This window comes from Falco punctatus (genome assembly GCF_963210335.1).
Source record: "Falco punctatus genome assembly, chromosome: 4".
Lineage (NCBI taxonomy): Eukaryota > Metazoa > Chordata > Aves > Falconiformes > Falconidae > Falco > Falco punctatus.
The window spans coordinates 42867437-42894625 of record NC_137583.1 but is presented as its reverse complement, the minus strand read 5'-3'; the positions used below and the strand labels follow the sequence as shown (position 1 = coordinate 42894625).

General features: G+C 37.8%; 1 protein-coding gene across 5 annotated transcripts in view; it reads left to right on the top strand.

Annotated features, from left to right (window-relative positions):
- GRIN2A (glutamate ionotropic receptor NMDA type subunit 2A) overlaps positions 1-27189 on the top strand; it is a 219652-nt gene that overhangs the window by 128559 nt on the left and 63904 nt on the right. For all 5 annotated transcript variants that reach the window (XM_080386783.1, XM_080386780.1, XM_080386781.1 and 2 more), the window contains 6 exons: positions 6287-6492; positions 7932-8100; positions 8225-8378; positions 13001-13126; positions 15237-15466; positions 21934-22094. In XM_080386783.1, coding sequence (XP_080242909.1) covers positions 6287-6492; positions 7932-8100; positions 8225-8378; positions 13001-13126; positions 15237-15466; positions 21934-22094 — 1046 coding nt within the window. The remainder of the gene's footprint in view (positions 1-6286; positions 6493-7931; positions 8101-8224; positions 8379-13000; positions 13127-15236; positions 15467-21933; positions 22095-27189) is intronic.

The window sequence follows — 27189 nt, the reverse complement described above, 5'->3', positions numbered from 1 at the left end:
GGATGCTTCCCAAAAACTATTTTATTGCCCTTTTTTCAAGTGAGGGCCATCTTCTGTTTTTCTCTGGGATCAAGGCCACATCATTATCTGTCTAACTAGGAATGACAGAAATTGATCATAAATTCCTTTTTCTGTGTGTGTGTGTGTGTGTGGCATTTCCACACAGTACAGTTGAAGTATTTGCATGCAGTTTTTCACAGTTCCATAATGAAGCATGTCTGCTTTTTCTGAGCATTATCCTCAGCTTGAACTTTTCTTTTTTAAAAGTGTTTGTTTTACAAATACACAGTACTGTGTTTATTATGTTAACATCTTTCTCGATGCAGTTTTACCTTCCCCTCCATTTTTGAATCTATCAATGCAGATATTCCATTGTATCTGCTGAGAATAAGCTCATTTTCACTTTTAATTTCCCTAGTAATATTAATTGGGTTCTTAGGAGGTCTAAGCAGGAGACCTCTCTTTATAGAGATACTTTTGTGCTCTTTGCACTCTAAGCATGCTATTCTCTTCTCCATTCCTCAACTTGCTATAGACTGTAACTAAATGTAGTTAATTGGGTTTAAGGTTGGAGCATAAATCAAATTTTCAGACCTGTCTTTGAACTGTTCAGTAGTTTCAGCTTTCAAGTTGTGTAATCCAGAAGTCCAAATGTTCCTCCTCTACTTTATTTAATGCTCTATTAAATGGCTGTCGTTCTAAAAAAGTCATGTTACCTAAATGAAAAAGAGATTTTACAGAACACATTTTACAAAAATAGCTATATTTTTCCTGTGTTCTATGTGTGCCTAGAGGTACTGAAGAAATGATTCCTCAGCACATGAGATTTTGAAAGAGCAAATGGTTGCAGGTGAAGACAACTTTGTGTTACATCAAAATGGGGATTGGTGGGAAACTTAAATATTCTTTATCTTCAAGGAAAGAGGAAAGGAATAGATCAGGAAAGGGGTGCAGGTAAGACTGAGCAGACTGCCCTGATTCACCTACAGCTAAATTTCCCGTCATTAGGGAGTGACTACACCAAGTATAAATGTTTTATCTTATATTGGCTTTATCTTAAATTCAGCATCACTGGGTGTCATGGTTAGCCCCAGCTAGTAACTAAGTACCATGCAGCTGCTTGCTCACTTCACCCGCCCCAACCCCCTGAAGGATGGGGAGGAGAATTGTGAGCAAGACAAAACTCGAGGGTTGACATAAGAACAACTTAATCATTAATATAAAATTAAATAGTAAAAAAAAGAAACCAATAATAATAATAATGATAATTGTATTGAAAAGGAGGGAGAAGGGGGAGAGGAACAAAATCCTAAGGGAAGGGTGGCAGAAAACAAGCGATGCACAGTGCAGCTGCCCACCACCCGCTGACCAATGCCCAGCGATCGGCAGGCCCTGGCCAGCTCCCCTCAGTTTATATACTGAGCCTGATGTCATATGGTATGGAATAGCGCTTTGGCCAGCTCCCTTCATCCATCCTGGCTGTGTCACCTCCCAGTTTGTTGTGCCCCTCCAGCCTGCTTGCTGGCAGGGCTTGAGGAACTGGAAAGTCCTTCACTTAGAAACAAACTTCTGTTGCCAGTGTTATTCTCACACCAAATCCAAACCACAGCACTGCACCAGCTACTAAGAGGAAAATTAACTCTGTCCCAGGTGAAACCAGGCCACTGGGCCTGCCACACCAACTCAGACCTGAGACTCCTCGTGACGCAGTTGGGATGCCTCTGCCTGCCTGCGGTGGATGCGCTGTGCTTTCAGCAAGGTCTCTGGGGCAGTGGTCCTGCTTCCAGGAGCTGGGGGAATGGTTACCCTGACCCACACAAAATTTTTAAATCTTAAAAGCTTCCATTGTGTTTCAGAATTTCAAATTTTAACATCTTTTTCTCCACGAATCAGTATCTAAACCAAACAAAATAATACATCGGAGTAGTTGAAATTCACCTCAAATTTATCTCTACATATTCTGTTAAATTAACATGTATTTCTAGATAGCACATCAAGAAATGTCTTGATGAAAACAAATTTATTTATGTTTGCAAGCTACTTCAAACAGGGCTTTTATGTCTTAAGCAGTAAAAAGCCCACTTTCTGAACTGTTTTCCTTCAAGTAATTAGGATAATGGAAATTGTCTTTAGAAAAGTTCTCTTCTGCCCATCTCCCACCCTATCAAAATGTAATTTTGGCATCCTGGCTGGCAGGCCTGTGCAGTATGTTAACTCCCTGTTGTCCTCTGGCTACCCTTTTTCAAGCAGTGGTGGCTTGAAGACTGAGCAGATACTAAAAAGCTTCTGAATGGCAATGAGTTCCCTTGAGACTGATCAAGTACAGGTAGGAAGTTTTAGGCCACAGATGGAAAAAATAATATTCCTTGCTGTAGTGATAACATTTCCACAGTAGAGGCAATGTGTTTCTATGCTACATGGGAGTTTACCACTATTTTATTTTTGTGGACTTGTTAGTTTTCGGAAGACTGGCTTTGGAAATTGTTTCTGGTCTCTGATGGGTATGCAGAGTCACAGTTCACTAGGGTTTTGTATTGCAGGTTTGTAGTTTCACCTGCAAATCAGTGTGTTCTAGTGTTCAAATCATTTGTCATTAAAATTATAAAATGTTGCATTAAGAATATCTGCATCAGGGATACCAATATTAGTAGGTAAGCCTGCAATGTAAACACAAATCTCTTCTACCTCAGATCTAGGTGCTTAGGCTTGGTGGGAGGATGCCATGTTCACTTCAGTTCATCAGTAGCTGCAGCAATCACAAAGTAGCACACTGAAAATGAGTGCTGCAAAACACTGGAGGCAATTGAATTTTGAAACTGTCCAGACTGGTAAACTACTTCACCGTAAAATGGTTTTTTCAAATGTTACTGGTATCTCCTACCAAGAGCAGCAACTGAACTTTTCGTATTCTACTTTTCATATTTTACATGTGAACTTTTTCATATTCTACAGCATGTGTAATGACCTTCACAGGCAAAACCAGGACTCAGCACGCTTTTTTTAACTCAGATATTTTGCTTTGTTGTCATAGGTAAGCTGCTCTAACAGTGTTGCACAGGGACTTAACATTTGGGTTTGCACGCAAATCTTACACTTCATAAGCAGACCTCTTTGTAATGTTCTGAAATAAAATGAGTACTTGTAGTTGTTATAATTTGTTGTTTTTTCCCCTAAGCATTTGGAGCTTTTGAAGGCATTCAAAAGAGATATTGACTGGACCTAGTACTAGATCTGACTTCCATAAGTGACATAAATGCTGATTCTGCAGGACACCTACATACGGATGCAATTGCATAAATTCTTTTTATTACGATGGGAACCTACTCGTGTTTTAATTTTCCTTAACCTGCACCTTTTCTGAGTCATTTCAGCCCTTCACCCTGTAAACAAGGGATACGATCAATTGCACAAGGATGTTGAAAGAACTAGATAATATATGAAGATATAAAAAAAATGTGTAAATAATTAACACCATTCCTATTCTTAATAGCAAAGCTAAAAGGCTTTAAATACAAATATTAAAATCCTCCCATATTTTGACTACATGCTTTAATTGTATACAAGTAAATTCTTACCCTCCACTTAAAAGAAAAAAGTGTTTTGATCATTCAACACTGTATCAGAATGATAGAAGTATAACATGTCATCTCCGACAGTATAGCTATTATAAAATAAAAATGCCAAATAAACATGGAAACTGTTCGCTTTTGAGTCCAGCATCAGAGAAAATCCAATGACTGTGCTAACCATTCATTAATTCTAACAAATCCAACAGAAACATTTCCCAAACAAAAGGGGTGACCTACAGGTTCTTTCTAATTACTACCCTTCCTCATTCACCTTTCTTAGCCCACCAGGGAGGATTTTTCAGAGCTTTTTCTGCCTTTTGCTTTTCTACCATTCTTCAGGAAATTGATACCTTCCTCTTGTACTTTTTTTCACTGTGCTTTCTGACACTGTGCGTTACTCATTGTACTGGTGGTAGCAGCGGTGACCTGCAATGCACTTGCAATTTGTGCACCACAAAGTGCAGATGAAGTCCCTGTGACACCCTGGGACTGCACTAGTATTCCTTTTCGGACAGAGAGGTAGGGATGCCCCTAAGACCCGAAACAAGAGCTTGATTTTTAATTTTTTTTTTTTTTAAATAAGGCTACAAGGAGTGAATGTTGACATGAATCCACTGAAGGCAACAGATGAAAGATTTTGGACCTAACTGTAGAGATTCAAAAAACACATTATGCTTCCATACAGATACAATTACCAAAAGAAATTAGCATTTCCCTAAATTCATCTAAAAATATGACTGATTATATCTTCCTCAGAACAATAACGTGGCAGTTACTCCAGCTGTATATGAAAGAGTTTCATGATTTCTCTTTTAAAAGCATCAGAACAGTTATATTTTTTATAGGATCCAATGAATTCATACTGCTGTTGGTCCATGTGACAGTGATGCAGGTGCAGGGGGTGGCTTGCCGAGGGAAGTGCCTCAGGATCAGGACGGTCCAACGCTTCCCGAATTCTGTACGGAGTGATTTGGAAAAGCAGGTGCTATCACAGCTACAGTCCTAACACAGAAACGCAGCTGAGCCTCAGGCACGTTTTTTTTTTCTTCTTGCTGGTTGGAATAGGCAGCCGGGCACATTTTCCACTTCTGAAATTCATCGTGTTACTTGGCACATTCCCTGCCTGCCTGAAGTCCTGAGCTGGGTGGAAATCTCCCCATCCCAGATGGCCAACTTCATATCGTACTTGGGGTATAGATATACATGGCACTGTGTAAGCTAATTCAAACCAGCACACACTCAGCTGTGAATGTGATTATATACTCTTAACTTGATGATTAAACTGTTTTTGCAATATAACTGCCTCATACAGAGGTATAGATGTTTTTCCCTGTGTACGAACTAGTTTTTCTCACAAAGACTGCATCCACCGTGTTTTGGTTAAATTTCATAGAAGACCTGTATGTGTAAATCCTGTGCCCAGTTCCCATTGATTTAGCCGTGAATTCCTAATTCCCTTATGATATTCTGAATCACCCAATTTAAGTGTCTAGAGATTTGGTATTTCTGCCTCCTACATTAAAGTTCAGCAAAACGTCTTGACTTATAAACAGGATGGAAAGGAAACTGCAAAGGGCATGTGCTTATATGCTTCCCTAAATAGGAATGAATATAGATCATGTTCTTTAGGAATTTTTGTGATTTGTTTTAAAGTCTTTAGAAGACATAGGGTAGGTGACTTTTTGAGCAGTTTTTTAGGACCCAAATCTGTCATTGTACTCTTAATTCCCACCATTTTCCTTGCAAAAGAAATATCTTACCAGTTTCATGATTATGTTATTTGTTTAGCTTAAGCAACTGAAGAATTATTAAAATGGATTAGGTTATAAATTTTGTGGATTGCTAGCTTATTTATATTATCTGTCATTGCTACTTGCATAAAACATGCAATTAGATTTATGATTACAAAGTAGTTAAACACAATCTGAGGAAGAAAATGCTAAGAGTTTTCAATTTATTTAAATCCTACGCCTCTTTCTGGTGTTCTGGAAGTGGCAAGAGGTGTGTGTTAGTTTTGAAGGGGCAATTTATAATAGTAAATAAATAGACAATTTTAATGTAAAGTGGGGTATACTTTCTTAAACTCCCTCAACAGCTGGCACTAAATAAAGCAGAATAAAATACATTATTTATAATAAGAACTAAATCTTGCACAATTAAATTGTGTTTACTAAAAATGTGTTTGGCGTGGCTCAGGTGCGATGGAAGCCTAGGTACAGGCTTTCCCAATGTTTTTTCAAATTATAAGAATAGAAAATTCTTCTCTTTTATGAAGATACAGAAATAATATTATGATACCTTGGTTATCCTACTGGGGGGGTGGGTGTGGTTAGTTTTCTTTTTCTTATTTTTGAGATCCATTTTCTTATTACTGCAAATCAGTCCTGATTACTAATGGAGTATCTGGTTGCTGTTCTGGCTCAAATGGGAATGATGCATGTCAGACCTCAGTGCAGCTATAGCCAGGTGGTAGATAGTGTTAACTGATGTCATCCAGTCTTTATAAAGCTGTTATCTCTTAAAATAACATTTCCTTATTTGTCTTATCACAATGCATTTTCTTACTTCATACTAAAAAGTTCTAAAGTAATGTGTAACAAAAAACATATCTGTCTTTGTAATTTTCTGTACCTGTATCGCAGCACATTTAATATTGGATCTCATTTGTCAAAACTGGGCAAGCAGGTATCAGCAGCTTGTGTATCTTGGTGTTTCAGGTGGGGAAATGGGAAAACAATTCACTGAGCCTGAAGTACTCTGTCTGGCCAAGGTACAGCTCTTTTGCAGACAGCGATCCAGATGATAACCATTTGAGCATTGTCACCCTGGAGGAGGCTCCCTTTGTTGTTGTTGAGGATGTGGATCCTTTGATGGAAAGTTGCCAGAAAAACACTGTGCCATGTCGTAAATTTGTCAAAATTAAGTAAGTAAATACACAGCATTCCTTTTTTTTTTTAATTCTGATGCAAAATATATTATCATTAATTCTTTCCTTTGCTTCTTTCTTTGTGTAATTGTTTTCTGATACTTTTCCTCTTGCTTTTTATCTTTGCTTTTCTTTCAGTATTTCATTTCCTCGTTTGTTTTCCCTTTCCCACATGGCATGCTCTTGTTTGCACATTTTTCTTTTTATTAAGTTGAAAGGTTCTAGTTATATACATGTAAGTCAAATTGAATTAACAACAAGATAGTAAGTTTATAGTAAATTCGAAGTCAACTAGAATCAGCCCTTTTCAGTCACATGAAAGAAGATTGTGTTCTAAAATAGAATTGTTTTAATGAGTCCTCTCTGAATTGTTTCCAGTTATGTTGAAATATGCCTGCTTTAATTAGTCTTCAACAATTTAGAGAATGTCTCCTATTGCAAATGTATGTTTATGCTGAAATCTGGTAGAGGAGCATAAAATACCACTGTGACATACCATCTACAGAAAATTCCCCTGCTTTGATTGTTCTGTGACTTTGGAGCAGTCATTAGAAATCGGTAGAAAATTTCTCATTGTGCATTTGTCAGTGGTGTTTCACCCGTTCTGTGCTTCGGTCTACCTATTTATGAACTAAATATAACAACATTTTTTTACTGAGCAGATGTTAGGGAGTATAATGCATTTTTCTGAAGATTTCCAGAGACTGCTAAGTGGTTGTGCACATGCTTCCTGAAATCCAGAGAACCAATTTTTTTTTTTTTTTTTTACATAACTGTACTTAGTCAAGTTATAAACTAATTTTATTTTAATTTTTAATTCTTTCAAAGGCTGTAAAACATTGTCTTGGCTTCTGAAGATGCTTATACTAAAAAGTTCTAGGGCTCATGAAATAAACATTTCAGAAAAAAAATAAATATGAGGAAGCCCTCGTCTTCGTACTCAACAGCAGCCTGAAATTCACCTTCTCGAAGCACAGAAAAAGGTGCAGCATCTGTTTTCGGTACAATGAACCACTGTGCCTTTATATAACTTACATGTTGGGAGGTTTTCTAATTACTAGATGACATGTGGTCTTACATCTTGAGAGTAAAAATAATAAATGTTTAATCTAAGCCTAAGAGAGAGATTAGCAAAATGAGACTGTATGTCTTGGTAGAGAAGTGATGTGCACCAGGCTGGATACTGGAGTAAAAAGCATGTCATGCTGGGTCTACATTATCTTCTATTCATCCCTTGTCAAGCAAGTGCATTAGGATTAGTAAGAGCTACAAACACCATATAAAGCGCCGTATGGATTATTTCTCCATCGATTCAGAAAAACATGGTCACTCACAAGTATGACAAAATGTTGTTTCACAGCATGCTGAATCTTGCTGTTGTGATTCTTTGGTTTTGGCAGTAGAAATGTTTATGTCTCTCTCTCCTCTGTTGACAGCAACTCAACGAATGAGGGAACTAATGTAAAGAAGTGCTGCAAAGGGTTCTGCATTGATATCTTGAAGAAGTTGTCTAAAACTGTCAAGTTCACATATGACCTATATTTGGTGACTAATGGGAAACATGGCAAAAAAGTCAATAATGTGTGGAATGGAATGATTGGTGAAGTAAGTTCTGTTAGGTAAAAGAGCTCTTAAGTAAGAACTTAGCGATGTTTGTTTCTAATTCTTTTGGAGAAATGAGATATTCTCTACTGAGTAATGGTGGTGGTGTCTTCTCTTTGTGGATCAGGTGGTATATCATCGTGCTGTTATGGCTGTGGGGTCTCTCACTATTAATGAAGAGCGCTCTGAAGTGGTTGACTTTTCAGTGCCATTTGTTGAGACTGGGATTAGCGTCATGGTGTCACGGAGCAATGGCACAGTTTCACCATCTGCTTTTCTAGGTATGACTCTTCAACCCATCCAGATCTTGTAATTGCATTTTTATAGAGTCGGTTTCAGTGTTCATTAAGTTATATAGTGCATTGACATGTTTCTGTGAGGTTTTGGTTGTTACATTGGGAAGTTTGTACCGTGTTGACGTGCTGATTAACAGGGAAGATAGTGCTGTTGGTTTCAGATGCAGTAAGTAAAAACCAATAAGAATGATTTCAGTATGAAAGAGTCCCCCAAAATCTTCAGTTGGGAAAATCACTTCCTCAAAAACTGCTGCTTTGCAAAGTAATTTATACTTGTTTAGCCTGTTATAAATGGTTTCATCTTTTTAACATTCACATTCGCAAAATATTTTCAAAACCTCTTGTAGAAGAGCTAAGAAAAAGATAATTCCTTATGGTTAGGAGAGATCTGACAGCTAATTTGGTAACGGTTACCCCTGGCTTCTGAACACCACTCTGCTGCCCTGGAGAGCTGCTGGGTGCTTTCTCTGTCAAGGTGATTGAACAGTGGAGTTGTGATCAAACAGTTTAACGATGGAGATATAGCAAATAAATGAAAGGCTGGGCAGAAAGGAGGTGGGATATAAAAAAATAAAGACTTTGGTCATCTTTCCTTGTTTGCTTCTTTTTTCAGTTGTTTATTTCTCCTTTCATTATTTCCCTCTCCTTCTCTTTCAGTGCTTGTTGTTTACTTCTGTATTTGGTGGTTAGCCTGAATTTACCTGCAGCTGAAAAGAGAATGAGCCATGAGATGGATCAAAAGTACTCAGAATGCTGTTATTTTCCTCATAGTGTGTTTGGTCCCAGTATTTTTAAAGATATTTTGCACAGGAAAACAGTGCTAGTGACACTAAAATAGTTCAAGTGGGAAAAAAATAATAATCGTTATTTTCCAGATATCTTATGGAACAGTTTAATATGTTCAAGTCCATTGGGTCAGCAGTGATGCCATTTTTACATCACAGATTGTATGGTTGCTTTATAGATTGCTAAGTGTAAGTTCTTCACTTTCACTGAAATCACTTATAGCCATCAAGGAGCAGATTATTGGTGTAGTATCAACTACACATGGGCAAATAATTGGGTTTTCTTGCAGAAGAATCATCATTTAGCCACAGAGCTTATTCTTCATACCTGTTCCATAAAGGAACGTTACAGAGGTGATGCAAATAAGTATAACACAGTGAGTAATCAAATAGCTTCCCAAATGCAGTGATACATAAAGAGATTTTGTGGTTGGTTAATATTTTTTGTTTAATGAATGGAAGACTTTGTAATGAAATTATGGGAGGTTGTACTTTTAATGACAATGTTCAGATAGTGTCTCTTCATTTCTATAAGTCATTGACTTGTAAAGTTGATGTTTTAAATTGCAGTTGCAGCATGTTGAAATGATCATTTGAAATATAAGTGCTGAAACAGGTACTGCAAGTGCAGTTGATTTTTACTGTGGATTCTGCTTACCTCTTAAAAAACCCACTTACAGCTACCATCAAAGGAGAGGCTGCTTTTGCATTTCGCACAACAGTAACTAGATTTCTGAAATGCATTTAATGTTATTAGTATAGCTGGACGTACATATAATTCAAAAAGTAAAAATAACCCCTTCTTGTAAATCTCTATAGAATAGCATTACTTTTGAAGAAATCTGATATACTGCACTAGTAAATCAAGTCTGTGCTCTCAGAAGCATGTTCTGATTTTCTAGACATAGATGGACCTGCCACTTTACTGGAACTGACTATGTATTTCAATGTGTGCATAGTAGTAAGATGCTTTGCCATGCAAAATACTATCAGGCAAATAACTGAGTTTATTCACAGACTGATTTTGTTTCAGTTAAGTGAATGTCTAAGAATAGCATCATCTGACATAATTGTTTAAAAAAAATATTTAATATCTGTCCAAAACCAGTATATATATATTTTTAAATAGCACTTGATTACAGTTCATGAAATATCTGGTCTTCTGATTTGTTACTACAAATGCAGAGAAGTACAGGATTTTGTCTGACCTAGATATTCCGCTCAGCAATTGTGTCCAGTAGGTCTAAGCAACTGATGGGGCCAGCCTTTTCCTCGTTAGCTACTGTGTTCTGATTCTGACGTGGGTGTCTTCATCAAATGAGAGTTTTATCCACATTGAAACATTTTCATATTGTACTAAAACTCATATATATTAGATGCACAAATAATTTTTTTAAAGATTTTGTGGTGGCTTGATTCAACTTTGTTTAAAAAACCAAACAAAATAAAAGAAAGCTCAAATCCATATGGCTGTGTTTTTAAAAGGGGAAGAGTTCATAGGTGAGGTCAGTTTTCTTGTTTGGAGGCATTGGTAGAATAGGAAGCCTATGCCCCTATTTTTAATTGTTTGAGTATTGGTTTTGTGGGTGAGAGGTAAAACTTGACATTAGTGGAGTAAGACATCTCTTCCGTTGCTTGATATTCTCCTGCACCAATCATTTGAAGCGTACTGGCAAGTCATATATTAGTATTTTTCTGCCTTATTATACCTTTACTGAAAAATCTTATAAAAACTGCTGCTTGCCTGAGGGAAGTTCTCTTTCTGTCCTTTGAGAATCAAAAAACAGTGCTGAATTTGTAATTTCATCTCTAATATGACAGGAAGATCAACGTTGTTATTCAATTGATTTTGTACTTTTTCAATCTTACTGCTTGCTATTTTAAATAGCTTTTATTTTCCTATTGCTTCTTCTAATCCTCCACCTTATTACCAGACTGCTTAAATTATTAGTGTTCTGCTTAAACTGTTTATAGCTCACTTTTTCACATCAGCTTGTTTTGCCCTTTGCCTTATTTAGATTTTGAAAAATTACCATCACCGTTTCTACACTGTTGCTTTTATCAATTTTTATCAGCCTTACTTTCTTCTGTGAGAATTCTGTCAAAATTGTATGATAGTTTTATGTGAATTCCAATTTAATCCAGGTAATATGTGAATTCATACAATATTTGTTACTAACTGTATATAAACAGTGTCCTTTACCTGTCTGCATGAGTGGATCTTCTCTGCCTTTTAAGAATTCTATTACTCTGCTAACTTACTACTCTCTTCCAAACAAATAATTGTAGTAATTGACAAAACTTTATAACCTCTCTGAAAAATAAAATAATAAAACAACCCCCTCAAAACTGTTCCTTAACTTCTATTCTGAAACAAAAAACTAACAGTTTGGCTTAAAATTTCCCTGCTTTGCCTTTTCAGTTCACATCCAAAATCACCAGTGGGGCTATTTGGAATTTGTTCTTGGTTCCAAATATTTGAAGAAATTGTAGCAAAGGCAAATGATCTCATGAGTTTTCCATGCCTGGGCCCAAATTATTACACTTTGTTCTTGTTCTGGGTGAATCACTCGTGCTAACGGACGAGGTTCAGATGGGGCTGTTGGTCTTAGCACACCTCAGCTCTCACTCATAATCATTTCCTGCGATGAAGGAAGAATTTTCCGTGGTGCAAGTCTTAATTTAAATTCAAAGAATGAAGAAGTTATGATGGAGGAGCCTCTTGGGCTTTCAAAAACAGGCGAAGCATTGGAACACACTAATTTTGTGTAATTTTGAGTGCTTCTTGATTCTGTCCTAATCTGAAATAGTATACTAAGGGTTTTTTTCCTCACATGTCAGAGCATGTTCTCACTTGCGTTAGCTACCAAAATTAGGATATAAAATGCACCCAAATAAGCTGACCTAATAAAGAGATACTAGTTTGCCATGCAAAACCTTTTTTTACATCTATCACTATACCATGGCAGCTACCACAAGGACTCCTGAAATTTGTGATGGGGCAAGACGATACTTACGAACTTTGTGTTACTGCATGCTATTACCATATCCATTGGTGCTTAGCCTGGTAATTAGAACTGCTTTCAGTTTTCTGTTCCAAGGTATTTCTTTTACTTAATCATGGTTTGTCTGTCTTTCAAACTGATATTGTTTTCCATAAAAAAACCTTTTGATTTCAGAAATTTGCTTCCAGACGAGAATGAGACTTTCGAAAGGATGTCTTTGCAAATTGGTAAAAACATCTTCATTGCAGGTAGATGAAAGTGAACAGAGAGAGAGAGAAAAAATTCTGAAACAAACAAAAAAATAGTTTGAAAGCAAGTATTTAGCCTTTTTTCCCTAACATTTTTTGTTGAATAGAAAACGAGAGAGAAGTCTACTTCACTGAATTACCAAATGTATTAAACATATGCTCAATTGCTTTTGCTCTGCAGAAACACAGTGGTAATGGTTGGACCATTCTGTTGATAAATGCATGTAAGATAGGACAGGTAGTAATGGGCTACCTGATTGGAGACTGAATAAACAGCAGGTCAAATCAAGCATTTGCCACTCAGCGTCCGTGAAGGCTTTGTCGAAGAGAAGTGTGCAGCCTTTGGTCTTGAATTGAAACTTACTTTTAAGATTTTGACTTTATGAATCTTGTGTGTATACACAAACAGCAGTTCTTTATATATTGCTATTTAGTTACTTGCTAGCATTTTGGTTGGTAAAAGCAGATTTAAAGAAAGCTGCTGGGCTTGCCTAGCCAAAGACATTAGAATCCTTCTGCTGCTGGTTTAATGAACTGTGTTTCTGTTTCTTTTGTCTGTTTTGCTGCAGAGCCTTTTAGTGCTTCTGTCTGGGTGATGATGTTTGTGATGCTTCTCATTGTGTCTGCCATGGCTGTCTTTATATTTGAGTACTTTAGTCCTGTAGGATATAACAGGAACTTAGCACAAGGGAGAGGTAAGCTTTGCATTTTACATAACTCTAGAACTATAAAAAAAAATGTATTTCCCATCCCTTGCCCACCATCTTTTAAAATAAACATAAAGTCAGAATGAAACACTAAAAGCAGCTACGAAACTATGTTTTCTCTTCATTTAAAATATGATTTCTTGAGGGCTTATACACTCATGTTTGTATTCTAATTCGGTGGAATAAAGACATATAGAAGGGTAAGTGATATCAGAAAGTCATATTCGGGCAGTGTTTGGTTAGTATACTGTATCAGTTATAGTGTCAGCTTAAACAAGTATTAGAATATGTTCTACAGACTGCTGACACTTATGAATTCAGTTAGTTCAGAAAAAATTATGAAACTGGTATGGTTTGGTGGATAACATGGAAAATAGCAGTTACGTTAGATATACTTTTATATAGTTCCTACAAAAAGTCTGGTGAACTCAGCCTTGAAATGAGGCCAGTGGCAGAAGGGCATCACTTCTTTTCGTGTAGCATCCATGGTTATAGAAACTTCATTTTCAAAATATACCAGCACAGCAAATTTAATACAGAGCTTGCCTTTCTCAGTGAAAGCTGCAGTTGTATATTATTAGCACTTTGACCTGAGAATGAGGATTCCATGTACTGTGGTGCCCTCATCCTTCCCTTTCTTTACTTACAGTTGAGAGTGCAGCCTGTTTTTAATTTCTAAATCCTACTTGCCTTATTTTATAAAAAGAGATCTTCCAGCTTGGGGAACACAGTTCTGGAGACTATTACAAGCTAACGGTAATAACTGATCATTTAGTGTACTTACAGCTACAAAAGCATATGATGCCACTAGCCCATCCTAACTTAGCTCTAGAGACTGGCCACAAGTCCAGCTGCTGTTCATTTGAAACATGGGAAGCTTAAAATAAATGGCAATCTTTATGTAGATTGCTCCTTTCCCTAGGCATTCTTGGCAGAATGAAGCTCCATGGTGATAAAATCTCCAGTATCTTAAAAAGAACTTTAGACTGCATTCTTGGCATATATTTTCCTTATCATTGTTGCTCAGAAAATGCATATTATCCCTGTATCAGCTAAGTCTTAAATGGCTCTAGAAGGTACTTTCATAAACCAAAAGTCAGCTCCATTGTGTTTGTTTTACTGCACTCTATCTTCTTAGCACTGCTGCAGAATGGAAAGAGGATAACTAAGATGTGCTTGATTGCATTGTGAAAAATTTGCACTGTATTAGAGTGGATTTCTGCTGAAATGAGAACATGCACTGAGTATACCCACTTCAGGTTTTATTCCTTTAATAATAATTATATTATTATTAAAATAAATTATAATTAAATTAATAACTGAATCAGAGTTTGTAATACATTTCTGCCACTATGTGGGCATGAGGGCATTGTGCTGACCGCTTCTTGCTTTGGGATGAATAAAAAGCTAACTGAAAACAGGAATAACAAAAACCCAGAATGAATTAGCAGGGACAGGATTAGCCTGAATTAACCATGGAACTGGCTCTGATCTTGTGAGGTAGCCAGAGGCTGGTTTGCTCTAAGTTACGTATCTATACAGGTAGCTCCTTTGTGTCGACTTACTGATGTATCCTGAGTCCAAAGTTGCTTAAAAGTAGGTGACACATGCACACATTTTGATCTTAAATACGCTTACATAAACTTCAAAAAGCATGATGTTGGAAGACTGGAGATAATAAAAAATAATCTGGGTGAGAAAAGTACTAGAACTGAATCATTAAGACTTAAACCCAGTTTTCCATTTTGCACGTCTGCTGGCACAGAACACTGGAAGAAGCAGCACTGTGGGGCGTACCTTACTGCAAGAGATGTACCAGTTTGCTTCTCCAAAACTCTGCTTTCCATTTTCATTTTAAAACTTTTGAACTAAATGAGGCATAGAAAAATATTGAATTATTTTTTACAAATATGGAAATTAATGTCATTACAATAAAGAGTACCTATGGTAAATCCCGTGATTCCATTGAGAGTACATTAAATATGCATTGAAATATTTTTTAACCATGTCTTTGTGAATAATTTGTTGTTGTTACGTAGGGTATCTTGCCAAGGTTTAATTTAACTGCAACTCGGATAACTGCTTTTTGCAATGACAGATCCCCACGGACCATCCTTTACCATTGGAAAGGCTGTGTGGTTGCTCTGGGGCTTGGTATTCAACAACTCCGTGCCTGTGCAAAACCCCAAAGGGACGACAAGTAAAATCATGGTGTCAGTTTGGGCTTTCTTTGCTGTCATTTTCCTGGCTAGTTACACTGCCAACTTAGCTGCATTTATGATCCAAGAGGAATTTGTTGATCAAGTGACTGGACTGAGTGATAAAAAGGTAGGTCTTCAGCTCAAAAGAGGTCAATGTCCATTCTTCACAATCCTACAAATTTGTACTTTGTGCTAAAAAATACTCTGAGCAAGACAATAAGCTAAAACTGAAGAGTTTCATTTGAGTGTAACCCTTTACTAGCAAACTTAACACCCAAAGCATGAAAATATGAGATAGTTTTCAAAGTCTTTGAGTTGCCTTTTCAAAAGTAACTGCATTAATTGAAAAGTACCTTTATGTTGTGATTAAAATTATGTTTAATTAAAAGGAATACTTCCCCAATACACAAAAGCCTGAAAAATGAAAAAGCTGGTTAGAATGCAGGGAAGGCATATTTAAAATTATTTGAACATCTCTGTGTGAAATATTCATAATATATTAATTGACAAAAAATTCATAAAATCAGCAACTATCCAGTAATTATTGGAAGCCAGATAATGCTCCTGAATAAATGTCTTTTTATTTTTTATGTAGTGTGCAAGGAAGTTATAGAAAGAGTTTGTTTAAAGTGGTACTAGCAGAAATGAACAAAGAGAAATGATAAAAAGTGAGCCATATGGTCTGTGAATGTTTGATTATTTTACTTGTATAAAATGACAACAGTAAATAGGAAAAATAAACAGATAAAATTTGGGGGGTTGTGTTATCACACTGAAGTGAGATGTACATTATGGAGGATTTTATATATTGGAGGATATTTTGATGTGTTTGTGGAAGATGCTTTCCTAATTCAAGAACTTTGGTGAGAATTTCACGTTGAGCAGCAGACTGACAGTTTGCTTAAACCCTACTGGAGTTTCACTGAAACTGACAAATAATAAATATACTTATTTTTCATATTCAAGTTCTAGCTTGACTGAATTTTCTTCTGCTGCAAGTACAATTCCCAGATCTTTGTACTTGTGAATTTTAATCAATAGCTTTATAAATCAAAAAGCTAGCAGGCTCGGTGTTTGTTGTTTTGTTTTGTTGGTTTTTTTTTTGTTTGGTTTTGTTTTTTTTTAAAAAAAATTCATTTGTGTGACTGCTTTTTCATAGCTGTATTGCATAGAGGGATTGCAGTCCATTTGCAAAATTATTGTTGTGATGGATATGCACAACATACATGAAGGGCATGCTGTTTGTGCTCAGTTGTTTTAAAATGAAACTAAATATTGTCATTGGGAAGTAATAATTAAATAAAGTATAGCACAGGGGAGAACTTCACCAGAGACTTTTCCCAAAGGACAGAAAAAAAGAAAATTGTTATTCAAAAGTGACAGCTCTGATAGCCTTGTGTCTGTTTTTTGTTTTAACCACTTTTTATGACCAGCCTTTGATTGATCACCTGAAGTATCAAAGCATGAATTGCAAACATGGCTAGAGGAAAGACAGATAAAAAGAAACAAGAAATGATAGTAATTTTGTTTTCATTAAGTTGTGTTGTCACAAAACCTTTGAAAGAGTATAAAGACTGTTAAATATACTCTGTTTTAGGATAATATTCTTAGTATAAGACAGATAAAAGGTGTTCTTCCCTTGGGGATAAAAAAAAGCATTTGAGAAATGCCTTTCTCCTGTTTGTGAGAAAGTACAGAGTGTTTTCTTGGGAAGTCTTGGCTTTGGCAGGATTTGGCCTGCAGCTGGCACAGCACTAGCATTGGGTCTGCCAGTGCACCCTTATCTTCCTCTCCTTGCTGGCTGTTCGCCACTCTCACCTACGGGCTGGGAAAATGTCAGTGTTTGTTCTGTAGCTTTTGGGTAATAACTTCCTTACTTTTGTCATTTTTCCATTCTCTCTTCTAAGTAGGATTTTATTTCCACAAAAATCAAATAAAAATAGAAAAATACTTGAATCAGAAAATACCATCTGTTTTTGTGTGGTCTGCTGATCATTTGTTTGATTTGCCACCTTTCGTTTTATTTTACAGTTCTTCAGATTTTGCCTGAAGCATATAAAGACAAATCAGGGGAACCATGACTTTCCCAATTAATTTAAACAAGCTAGAGGTCCATAAAAGCAGTGATCTATTTAAAAACATTCTTCTTGTCCTACACAGGTTTTGCCTCCTCCACAACCATGAGGTTTCTTGGATGTTAAAAATCCAAATAATTAAGGATAATTTAAGGGAATATGGTCTGATTCATGTTAAATTATTTATCATCCCTCTCTGCCTTGTTGCTGTGAGGTTGTTAGCAGGAGAATAGTTCTGGAACTTGCAACAGTTTTATTGCTCAATAGGGAATGCTGACCCTTGCTGCAAGAGCAAAGCCGTAACAGGGAAAGGCCAGTAAGAAAGGACAGAAGTATGGGTAAAATTAATTTTAAGTAGTGTCTAGAAGTCTAATAAGTTTCTGAAAAAACTTCTGTTGTTGGTAAATCAGTGTACTGTTCTTGCCCTTGCCCTTTTTGCCTACCGCCACAACTGAAGAGTCAAGCTTTTTTGTCAAAGTATTCCCAGTAAGAGGTACTGGGGTTTCTCGATCCAGCTCCGTATGTGACAGACTACAGAGGAAAGAATGCACAGATAGATAAACTACAGGAGAAGAGCTTTCTCTGTCTGAGCAGTCATCTCTCGCCTTCAGCATTCAGTATCTTCCCATTCAGGAAATGTGTTACACTAGTGTGTTTCACCAGGTTTGTGGAACGCATGGTAATGTGCTATTTACCCTTTGGTTGAAGACCTCTTGATTGTCTCCTCAACCTTCATAATGTTGCTAGTGAATTTCTGAATGCCATGTCATCTATGTGTCACCCAGAAATACATGGCACAGCATGTACTGGAGTTACTAGGGGTGGGTGTTAAACTCCAGTGACTCAGAAAATGAGAAGAAAATTATATTTTGACATTCCTGTGTATGTAAAAGACTTTCAAAAGCTTTGTGTTCATAAAAAGGTACAGAAAATTAGTCCAAAAGTATCCAGCAAAGCTGGTGTTCATAGCACTTGTTACTTTTGAGACTGCGCCTTTTTCATGTAATGAAATAGAGACAAGATTACTAAGGGAAAGTACATGCCAGTGGACAGAACTGTCTTGCAAAGCTTTTATCTGCTGTGATTCGTCCACACAGTTGCATTTAAGAAATGCCCCAGGTGCGCGTGGTCTAAGGGGTTCTCTTCAACCTTAGTAGGAAGCCTTAATTATGCCATTTACAGGTTCCTTATTTTTGCAAGATTTACAGTATTCTTGTAATTTTGGCTTTGTACCTTTGTTCAATAAGATGTCACAAGTTCTATAGTTACTCAGAGATATGTATGTGTGAACGCAGAACAGGCTGAGGTCCAAAGGCAGCATGGATAATGGGATAGTTAGGGTGACCCTCGTATCCCAATCCATCTCTCCACTTCAACATTAGACCTTTACAGTGCTTTATGAGGGTTATCAACTGCATTTCGGTATGCAGACAGATGATTATAATAGCCTTACTAATAGCTATATTTTTCAAAGATCAGAAATCAGATTGTCAGTGGTTTCCATCTGGCAAAACAAGAAAGCAGAAAGTTCAAATATATGTGTTTTTCTATCACTTCAAACCAGCCATATTTCCTTTTAATATCTGTGTTATCCCACGGAGAATATTTACTATTTTCTAGTATTTTAGTAATGTTTTCCACAGCACCTTAAAATACTCCAGAACAATAACAAACAACTGCCCTGAATGCCAGCCTTTTCATGCAAGCATGCAGATCTTCAGATTGTCAGTATTTAATGTTTGTGAAAGATCATGTTACTGACTTAACAGAATTGTCAGTTTTATCGAGGCATATAGGTAAAGCAGAAGCACAAGACTGGAGCTTTGTTGTCCAGTGCCACAGTTCTGGTAGCTGGCAGAGCATGGAGAAACAAGAATGAAGTGCTGAGTCTTCTGAGTAACAGCAGATCTCTCCACAACTGCGATTCAAGCAGGGGGCTTGTGCAGTCAATTTAAGGGTTTTATTAATGATTCAAAAAAATCAGCATTTCAGAAAATGTCTAAGAAGAAAATTACTTCCTAACAGACATGATGTATTTTATTTCCTATCGTGGAGATTCAAGGACAATAAGTACATGTAGAGACCTGGTCCTTTTCTCTTTCTTGTCTCGTGCCTGCTGCATAGATCTTTGCTGCAGTCCCAGAGCCTGTGTGCTTCTCCAGGACACGCCAGTTCAGGCAACATAAGTTTAAAATTATTGGTGAGAACTTCATACACTTCTAGTTTTGGGTGCAGTGCTAGTAAACAGATTGTAAACCCTTTCTTCTTTACAAATAGTCTGTGAGCAGGCAGTAGTAGCAGACAATCGTTTCAAAATTATTATATCCTTGTGACTGTTAAAATGTGTTGGTTGGGTGTCTTGTGCCAAGAAATTTCAGTCTGTGGATGGTGTTTGGAACTACTCATCTGTTTGTTATCCTTGTGATCTTTGGATGAATTAGTACTTTTTATTAATCTCTGCTCACCTGCAGAAGTATCTTTGTATTCCATGAATGTTCAGTTTGGGATAGATACCTCAATTCATTACCTGTTCCTATGGGAGGAGACGCCTCCCAGCATCTTAAACGTATAATGAATGGTCTTGGAAAGTGAGAATATTTACAACCAAACTCCATTTCCAAATTACCTGGATACTCCACCATAATCTCCTTGTTCCCCTAATTCACCTGCCATACTCCAGGATTAGGAACTGAGCTTGCGGAATGTTAACCACAGCTGAATTTCAAAAAAATGTCAGCTGTACGAGCAGCAACAGTTTCCACAGGTCTTGAAATCAAAGTTGTTTTTTTAAATTATTTTTTCCAGTTGTATTGACTGGCAAATCTGATAGGGATATTAGGACATACTGGAGCCACCTCACAACTTCAGGGATTCATTGCCTGTAGATTAAAATAAAGTTAATAGCAGGCCACATCTATATCAGTAGAATCTCTGGACATATATTTAAGAGCAGGGTTTGTTTCAGTTGCTGCATAATAAACTCAAAAAAGGAGACAGCAAATATAGACTAAGAACCATGACTAGAACACAGTGTAATTTTAGTGCATGGGTCAATTAGTATGTGTAAAGTAGTAGCAAAGTAATAATTTAAACAGTAAAGCTGTGAAAAGGGAAAATGAGAAAAGTAAGACATCTGTTAGCTAAACGAATAGAGAAAAATAGAGTTCATTCCTTTATGCTTTGTCAAAATATGCTTAATTAAAATGAAACATTTAATTGTAGTTCTGTAACATGAAAATATTGTTGCAGCAATAATTTCACAGTCAAGGTTTGACGGAATTGAAAATGCTCCCAGGTTTTGTGTAAGCCTATTTGTATTCTCTTGGCAAATTGGCACTGGATCCTGGGAGTTCTTGATGCACGGAGACTAGAGTTTAAAAAGAGAAGTATTACATAGGTAGCCCAAAGAAAGCAGCGTCTATATGAATATTAGCCATCTCCTGCAACACAGGGTGTATAGATTTCTTTTCAAACTTTAACAGTAAAAACAGAGTTCATTTTACCATGGAATTCATGGGTGACTACTTTTATCGATGCTCAATTGAATTTCCACATTAGCCAATAGTTCCTCTGATTTGAGTGACCTTTTTAATGTATTTCTTAAAGAATCATTTTAACTTAATCCTAGTCACTTGGTGACAGGGAGATATTGAAAGGGCACATATAAAATGTTCAGGTCTGTTAGCAAAAGTTTATCTGAGATTATCTGAATGATTTCCAAACTGAAACCTGGGTGTGCCCTGAGCTGGTGTTACCCCTTTGCAGATACCCCCCGGCTTGTCTGTGCTGATGCAATAGCCATCGAGAGGGCGAAGTTGTAGAACAAACCTGCCGGCCCTCAAGCAAGTGGTCTGTAGTTGTCACTCATAGGAAGAAGTAGGGACTAGGACTACAGGTGCGAGAGCTCCAGAAGCCCTCTTCATGTCAAGTGCCATAGCTGCGGAGCCCTGGGGGACGATGCAAAGGGGTGTATTCCCCTTGAGGCACAGCGGTGGAAGGGAGGCCGGCCCTGGCCCTAGCCCTGGCCCTGCACACGGGTTCCCTGCAGGCACCCCGGGCTGGGCAGTGCCTCGGGCTCCCTGTGCAGCAGGGCAGGTGGCCCTTTCCCCTTCCTGGGATGGAGACCCGCCACGTCTCAGCCGAGGTGGGACCGTTAAATGACTATCAACTAAACAGTTTCCTTTTGATCGCAGTTTGCCAGTGCGTCGGCTTGTAGTTTGGGGAACACCTTCCAGCATCTCCGCTCCCGTTTCTGCTGTCCTCCCATATTAAAATGCATGGGAGAAAGTCACATTAGAGTGGCGAAACTAATCTGCTTTTACTTTGGATATAGATGTTTCTGTTAAGTTCCATCAGTGCAAAGTCATGATTTCTGGTATAATAGAGATGAATTAACCCACAGCATGTGCCTAGAAGAAATTTGAGGCAGTTTATACAGCTTCTGGTTTCTGCAACCTGGAATTGCCCTCCTTCACATTTTGAATGCCTGAAATGCTTTGCTTTTCCCTTTTCTCTCTAGTTCCAAAGGCCATATGATTATTCGCCTCCTTTCCGATTTGGAACTGTCCCAAATGGAAGCACAGAGAGGAATATCAGAAACAACTACCCTGATATGCACCTTTACATGACAAAGTATAATCAGAAAGGAGTTGAAGACGCCTTAGTCAGCTTGAAAACTGGGTAAGCTTTTTTTCATGGATTTTAAAGAATACTGTAGACTTTGCAGAAACTGAGAAATATTGATCTGTACTTACTGTGATACTGAACAGACTGGTGTCAGGCATGCTATGTACTACATGGCTCTTTTGTGTTTTTTTAACTGCACTGCACAGATACCAGAAAGGAAAATGATTGCCTGCGATTTGTATGACTATTTTAAAATTGCATGGAAGCTTCAATGTCCTATATAAAGCAGATTCAAAGGCAGAATTAGCATTTCTCAAATTTAAAGGGAGATGGTACAGATGGACACGGATTTGGGTGGGGGCTCAACACAGAACATGGTGTTTTGTACAATCCCTCATTATCTTTGCAGAACTCACTCTCAGGAATGTGCTTTTGCAGGGTGAATTTCTGACAAAGCTTGTTTGTCTGGCCAGTGTGCAGCTATTTGTTATTTCTCTTCAACATCCCATCCCTTTGGTGTGCTTTTAGGTCCACTCTTACATTTTCTTCCCTCCTCTAATCAGCATGGCCCTGTACATTTACTGTTACATCTGAAGTATGGACTTCGATCTTCATGAAACCTGTTGAGAACAGATAGTCTCAAATGTACTATCTAATCCTGCTTCTGGAAAACCTGGTAAATATTCTAGCAAATATTAGGCCCATCTCACCTGCTATTATTTATGGAGAACACAGGACACATTTGTTCCTATACTAAATTAAGCTGTTACTTTTGCTCCTTTTTTGGGAACTGCTTGTCCTTTTAATTTTTACTTTCTATCTGCCAAACATGTAGGGGATTGTAACGTATTTCTTACGAAAAATCCCTGAAGTCCCCAGATCTTTACTTAGAATGCAGGTTCCCTTCTTTTAATACTGTTTCCTTCTCTGCTGTCTCTGTGTTGCTGCCTGGACTCCCTCTGTTGCTCTTTCTGAAGGCATTCTCAGATGGCATTTATCAGGCATGGTTTGTCCCACCCTAAGATAGTCATGTAACATAATGTGAGATGAACCTTGCCCAAGGTCTTCCAAAGTGGACGCAGGTCGCCTTCTCCAGCCAAGCCTGTGCAGGTTGTATTTCATGGGTGACTGCTACATTGTGCATTATAGATAGTCTGCTGAATGCTACCATTCCTGCTGTGAATTTTGAAAGCTGCTATCCTTAATTTCAGCCTTTGCTAGGGCTTATTCAGTTGGATGGACAGTTTATTTAGGTGGCGTATATTCCTTGTACTTTTCACCAGCCATTTGTACTACTGAAAGCCCTGAAAAACTGCAGTTAGCTTTAAAATCAGGGCACCTGTCTGACAGTTAAGCATGAAAATGCAGGGGCTATCTCATTTCAGGCAAGTTCAAGACATCCACTAAAACTCAGGCTGGCTGCTCCTGTGCCAGCTGCTGCTCTTCCTCAAAAGCTTTAGTCCTTTTGACAGCATAAGCTACTCATTTTTTATAGATTATTTTTTTTCCCCCGGCTGGAGTTTCTTTCCTCTTCTAAGTGATTTCTCAGTGTGGACACCCCCAGGTGTCTGCCTTGCTCCCCTTGACTGACATTTCTGTAGCAGATGGTGCAAATAAGCTGCCATGTGCAGTGTTTTTCAGATCAATATAAATAACTGCTACATACAGCTGCGCCTCTTCATATTTTGTCTGACGGCACCTACAGAAGGATTAAACAGCATGCCACCAGCTGCTTTCAGACTCGTATTCTTCAAAAACATAATTTTTCACTTTTTCTACCAAATTTTCTGTTCTGTTCCTCAGTATTCATAACTGTTTTCTCATTTTATGTATACCGATGCTGTATCTTCTTTCTTTCTCCCTCATGAATTATTTCACCAGATATTTGCTCTCTTCCATATAAAGTTTGCCCTTTCATCCTTATCTGGACTTGATCAAGCTTTCACCTTCCCTACTGTGATTAATCCCATGATTTTTAATACATCTTACCCCATGGAGCCTACGTTGCTGTCACTCTTTTGAGGATGACCTGTCTTTCCTTTCTCAAACTGCTTCTGCTCTTAAGCAAATATATGTGATTTCTATTTTCCTCTTCAGTATGTATGTATTCTGATTACCTTATTACAGATATTTTGTCTGTTTCACCTTTCTCTCTTGTCAAAGCTCTTCCTGTAGTTTTCTTCTTTTTCTTTTTTCATGCTCATCATTGGTAGCATACAACAAGCAATTTTTAGTACATATGGTAAAGCCTGCTGCTTCTGCACAGCTGTGTGATGGTGGATACCTGGTAATTATAGTCATAAACTACAGACCTGGGAAGGACTTGCAAGGATTGTCTGGTTCATAACTGCTGCTGTGAATCAAAATAAATAGTACCTGTGTTATTCCTGAATAATGTTTGTGTAAACTGTATGTATTTCCAATATCACTTTTTAAACTACTTTTGATTAATTGAAGACATAAGTTTTATTCCTTATATATAGTGTCTGATTGTAGTTTTAAGATGGTGCAAAAAATGCCAGCAATCAGGCAATATCTAATGACTGACTAATGCTATACATGTGGCATCTGATCTAAATCGAATCAAACTATCAGGTAGTCTCGTCACAGGTCATTCTGGTTTTGTTGTATCTCAAACTCTTAGGCCTTTTGATCAGCTTTGATTAGTGTTAGCCTTTTGAGATGTATTGGGAATATCCTGATCTTTGAGACTGTTGTGTTTAATACATGCTATTGGGTTGAACTGGAAGGAGACAAAGATTCAGATGCACAGATATCTTTAAGGTGTCTTTTTTGCTGCAGACATGCTCATGTCCCTTTCCTTATTCTGAAAAGAAACTGGAAAGCAAACTGGGGTTTCTATCTTCTTTACAAGAAGTGAAAAATCAGCTTTTTCACCCCAGTCACTAATGTGGCCAGGAAAAACCTCAAGAGCAGAAATAAGGATAGAAATATGTATAAGTGGTTCCGTCTTCGGGAGGTGAAGCTAGGAGTGTTTCAGAAATTAACTTACAAGGAAAGCATCTGCCTTTGTTGTTTCGGTTTTTTTCAATCACAACAAACAACTTTGCTACATGGGCAGTAGGCTTGGACCTGTCTTGTTAAAATAGCATCAAAAATGTTTAAGATCATTCTAGAAGGAAATCAACAGGGAAATGCTACAAATCAACAGGGAAATTAGATTTTTGCTTTAGACAGACATTGACGTTGTACCTGCTCCTCCAGGTGACTTCCCGGGGGGGATTCATTGCAGCTTACTCATGAAGGCTTGTAGCTATCGATGGTGAAGGCAAATTTATCAGCTGTATGGGCTTTTCCCCTTTGTTTGATAAGAAATCAACCTTTGCTTCTGAAAATATTGAAAAAAATATATAGTCTCAGTAATATCTGGCTCTTGTCAATAGCGTTCTTATTTCTGAGATGCACAGATACGGTCTCAGAAAGCTGCTGAAACACCATTTGAACAACAGGAGAACTTTCTGTATTTATCACTTTAAGGTATCAGTTTGCAACCAGGACTATTAAAAGGCAGAAAAACTCATGCACTTTGTTATTGAAGTACTGCTTAGTATTTTTCAAAATGGCAAAATGTTGTCCCTCCTTCGATGCAATTCAGTACTGGAAGTAGTCGGTCTTACAAGCTTGTCAAAAAATGTACCGGTGTTTTTCCCTAAATTTCATGCATGTAAGGGACCAGCTGAGCCACATGTGCTGTGCTACCTGCAGAGCATCAGATTGCTCTTTAGGCAGGAACTAGCAGCTCAGGAATTCTCCAGGGTTTTTTGTTCCTTTTCCTTAATGAATACAGAAATGGCAGTTATCTTCCTGAGCATTATTCAGAAGAGTGTAGTCTGTAAGACATTAGCTAATATATTCTTGGTGGGTGCAGTCCAGTTCTGTTATGGCCTTGGTGGCTTCTCTGTGTTCTTTAGACGTTTATTGATCAAATAAAATTCTAAAAATGCATCACAAGCATTTCCGTCTATGCTGCATTAATTAATCTGCATTTCTACAACCTCTGTACCAGAGAGACAAATCCTATTGATTTTGCCACTTGAAGAGAGAATAAGTCTTCAAAGAGGAAGTAGTTTAGTTATTGTGTTATGTTTACTGTTGCTGCTTGGGTTTGTTTGCTTCTGTTTGTCTTGCTTTATTTTTCCAGAACAGGTTACAGTTAAAGAATGGTATCTTTTTGCAAGTCTAACAACCTTACCTGTTGTAATTCTTTGGTGTGGGTTGCATCAGCTCATAGCTGTTGAGTTTGCACGTGGTCTTTCTCTGTGTATGAGTGAATGTTCATACAGCGAATGCTGTAAAACTGTCAAAAGAGGAAAATGCAATGGCGATAAATTAGAAATGCATTTCATGTTCTCACCTTTGCACCAGTACATCTTCACTGGAATATTGTCTGGGATTTAACTACTAATGGCTAAAATTAGAATATTTAATTGGCAGAGTCTATTCTGACTGTAGGTAAAATGGGTAACTTTCACTTCCCTATTCCCCGTCACTGAATCCATCTAATTTTTTTCTTCACTTTCTTAATTTTTCTGGATATGAGGCCTGCAGCTGAGTATCATGCAATATGTATCTTGTTTCAAGGAAGGAGATGGTCTAACTGATGCTGTGTTACGGCCGCATACTGATGTGAGGACTTTATTCCTGTTTCATCACAAAAAGCGGAGAATATAACTTTTTTCAAGGAAACTGCAGTAATGACTCCCTTATGTTCCACAGGCAAGCAGCCCCTTGTTGTACAGCTGCAGACCCCTCTCCGTCGTGAGTGGGTTTGTTTTTATTTACAGCCACAGCTGTGACTGTGTATTCAGGGATTTGATGCTGAAGTTTACTTGGGACTTCATCTGCCTTCCTTTTAAAGCTTGCTATGCTTGGTAGTTTATACACATCAAACCGAATGCCTTATTCCCTACTCGTCGTGGTGTACTGGCGATGACACAGAGCCACGTGGGAAGAACATTGCGGTGAGAGCATCGCTGCAGCGCCGCAGCCGTGCCGGCATGGCCTGTGATACAGCAGGCTGTGGCATCGGGCTGTCCCTGAGGGGCTGCTGCCGGCCTGCAGGCTCGTCCTCGGCTGCTCGCTGCTGGGCAGGAACACGGGATGATTTAATTCCTTGGCGCTTTTTAAC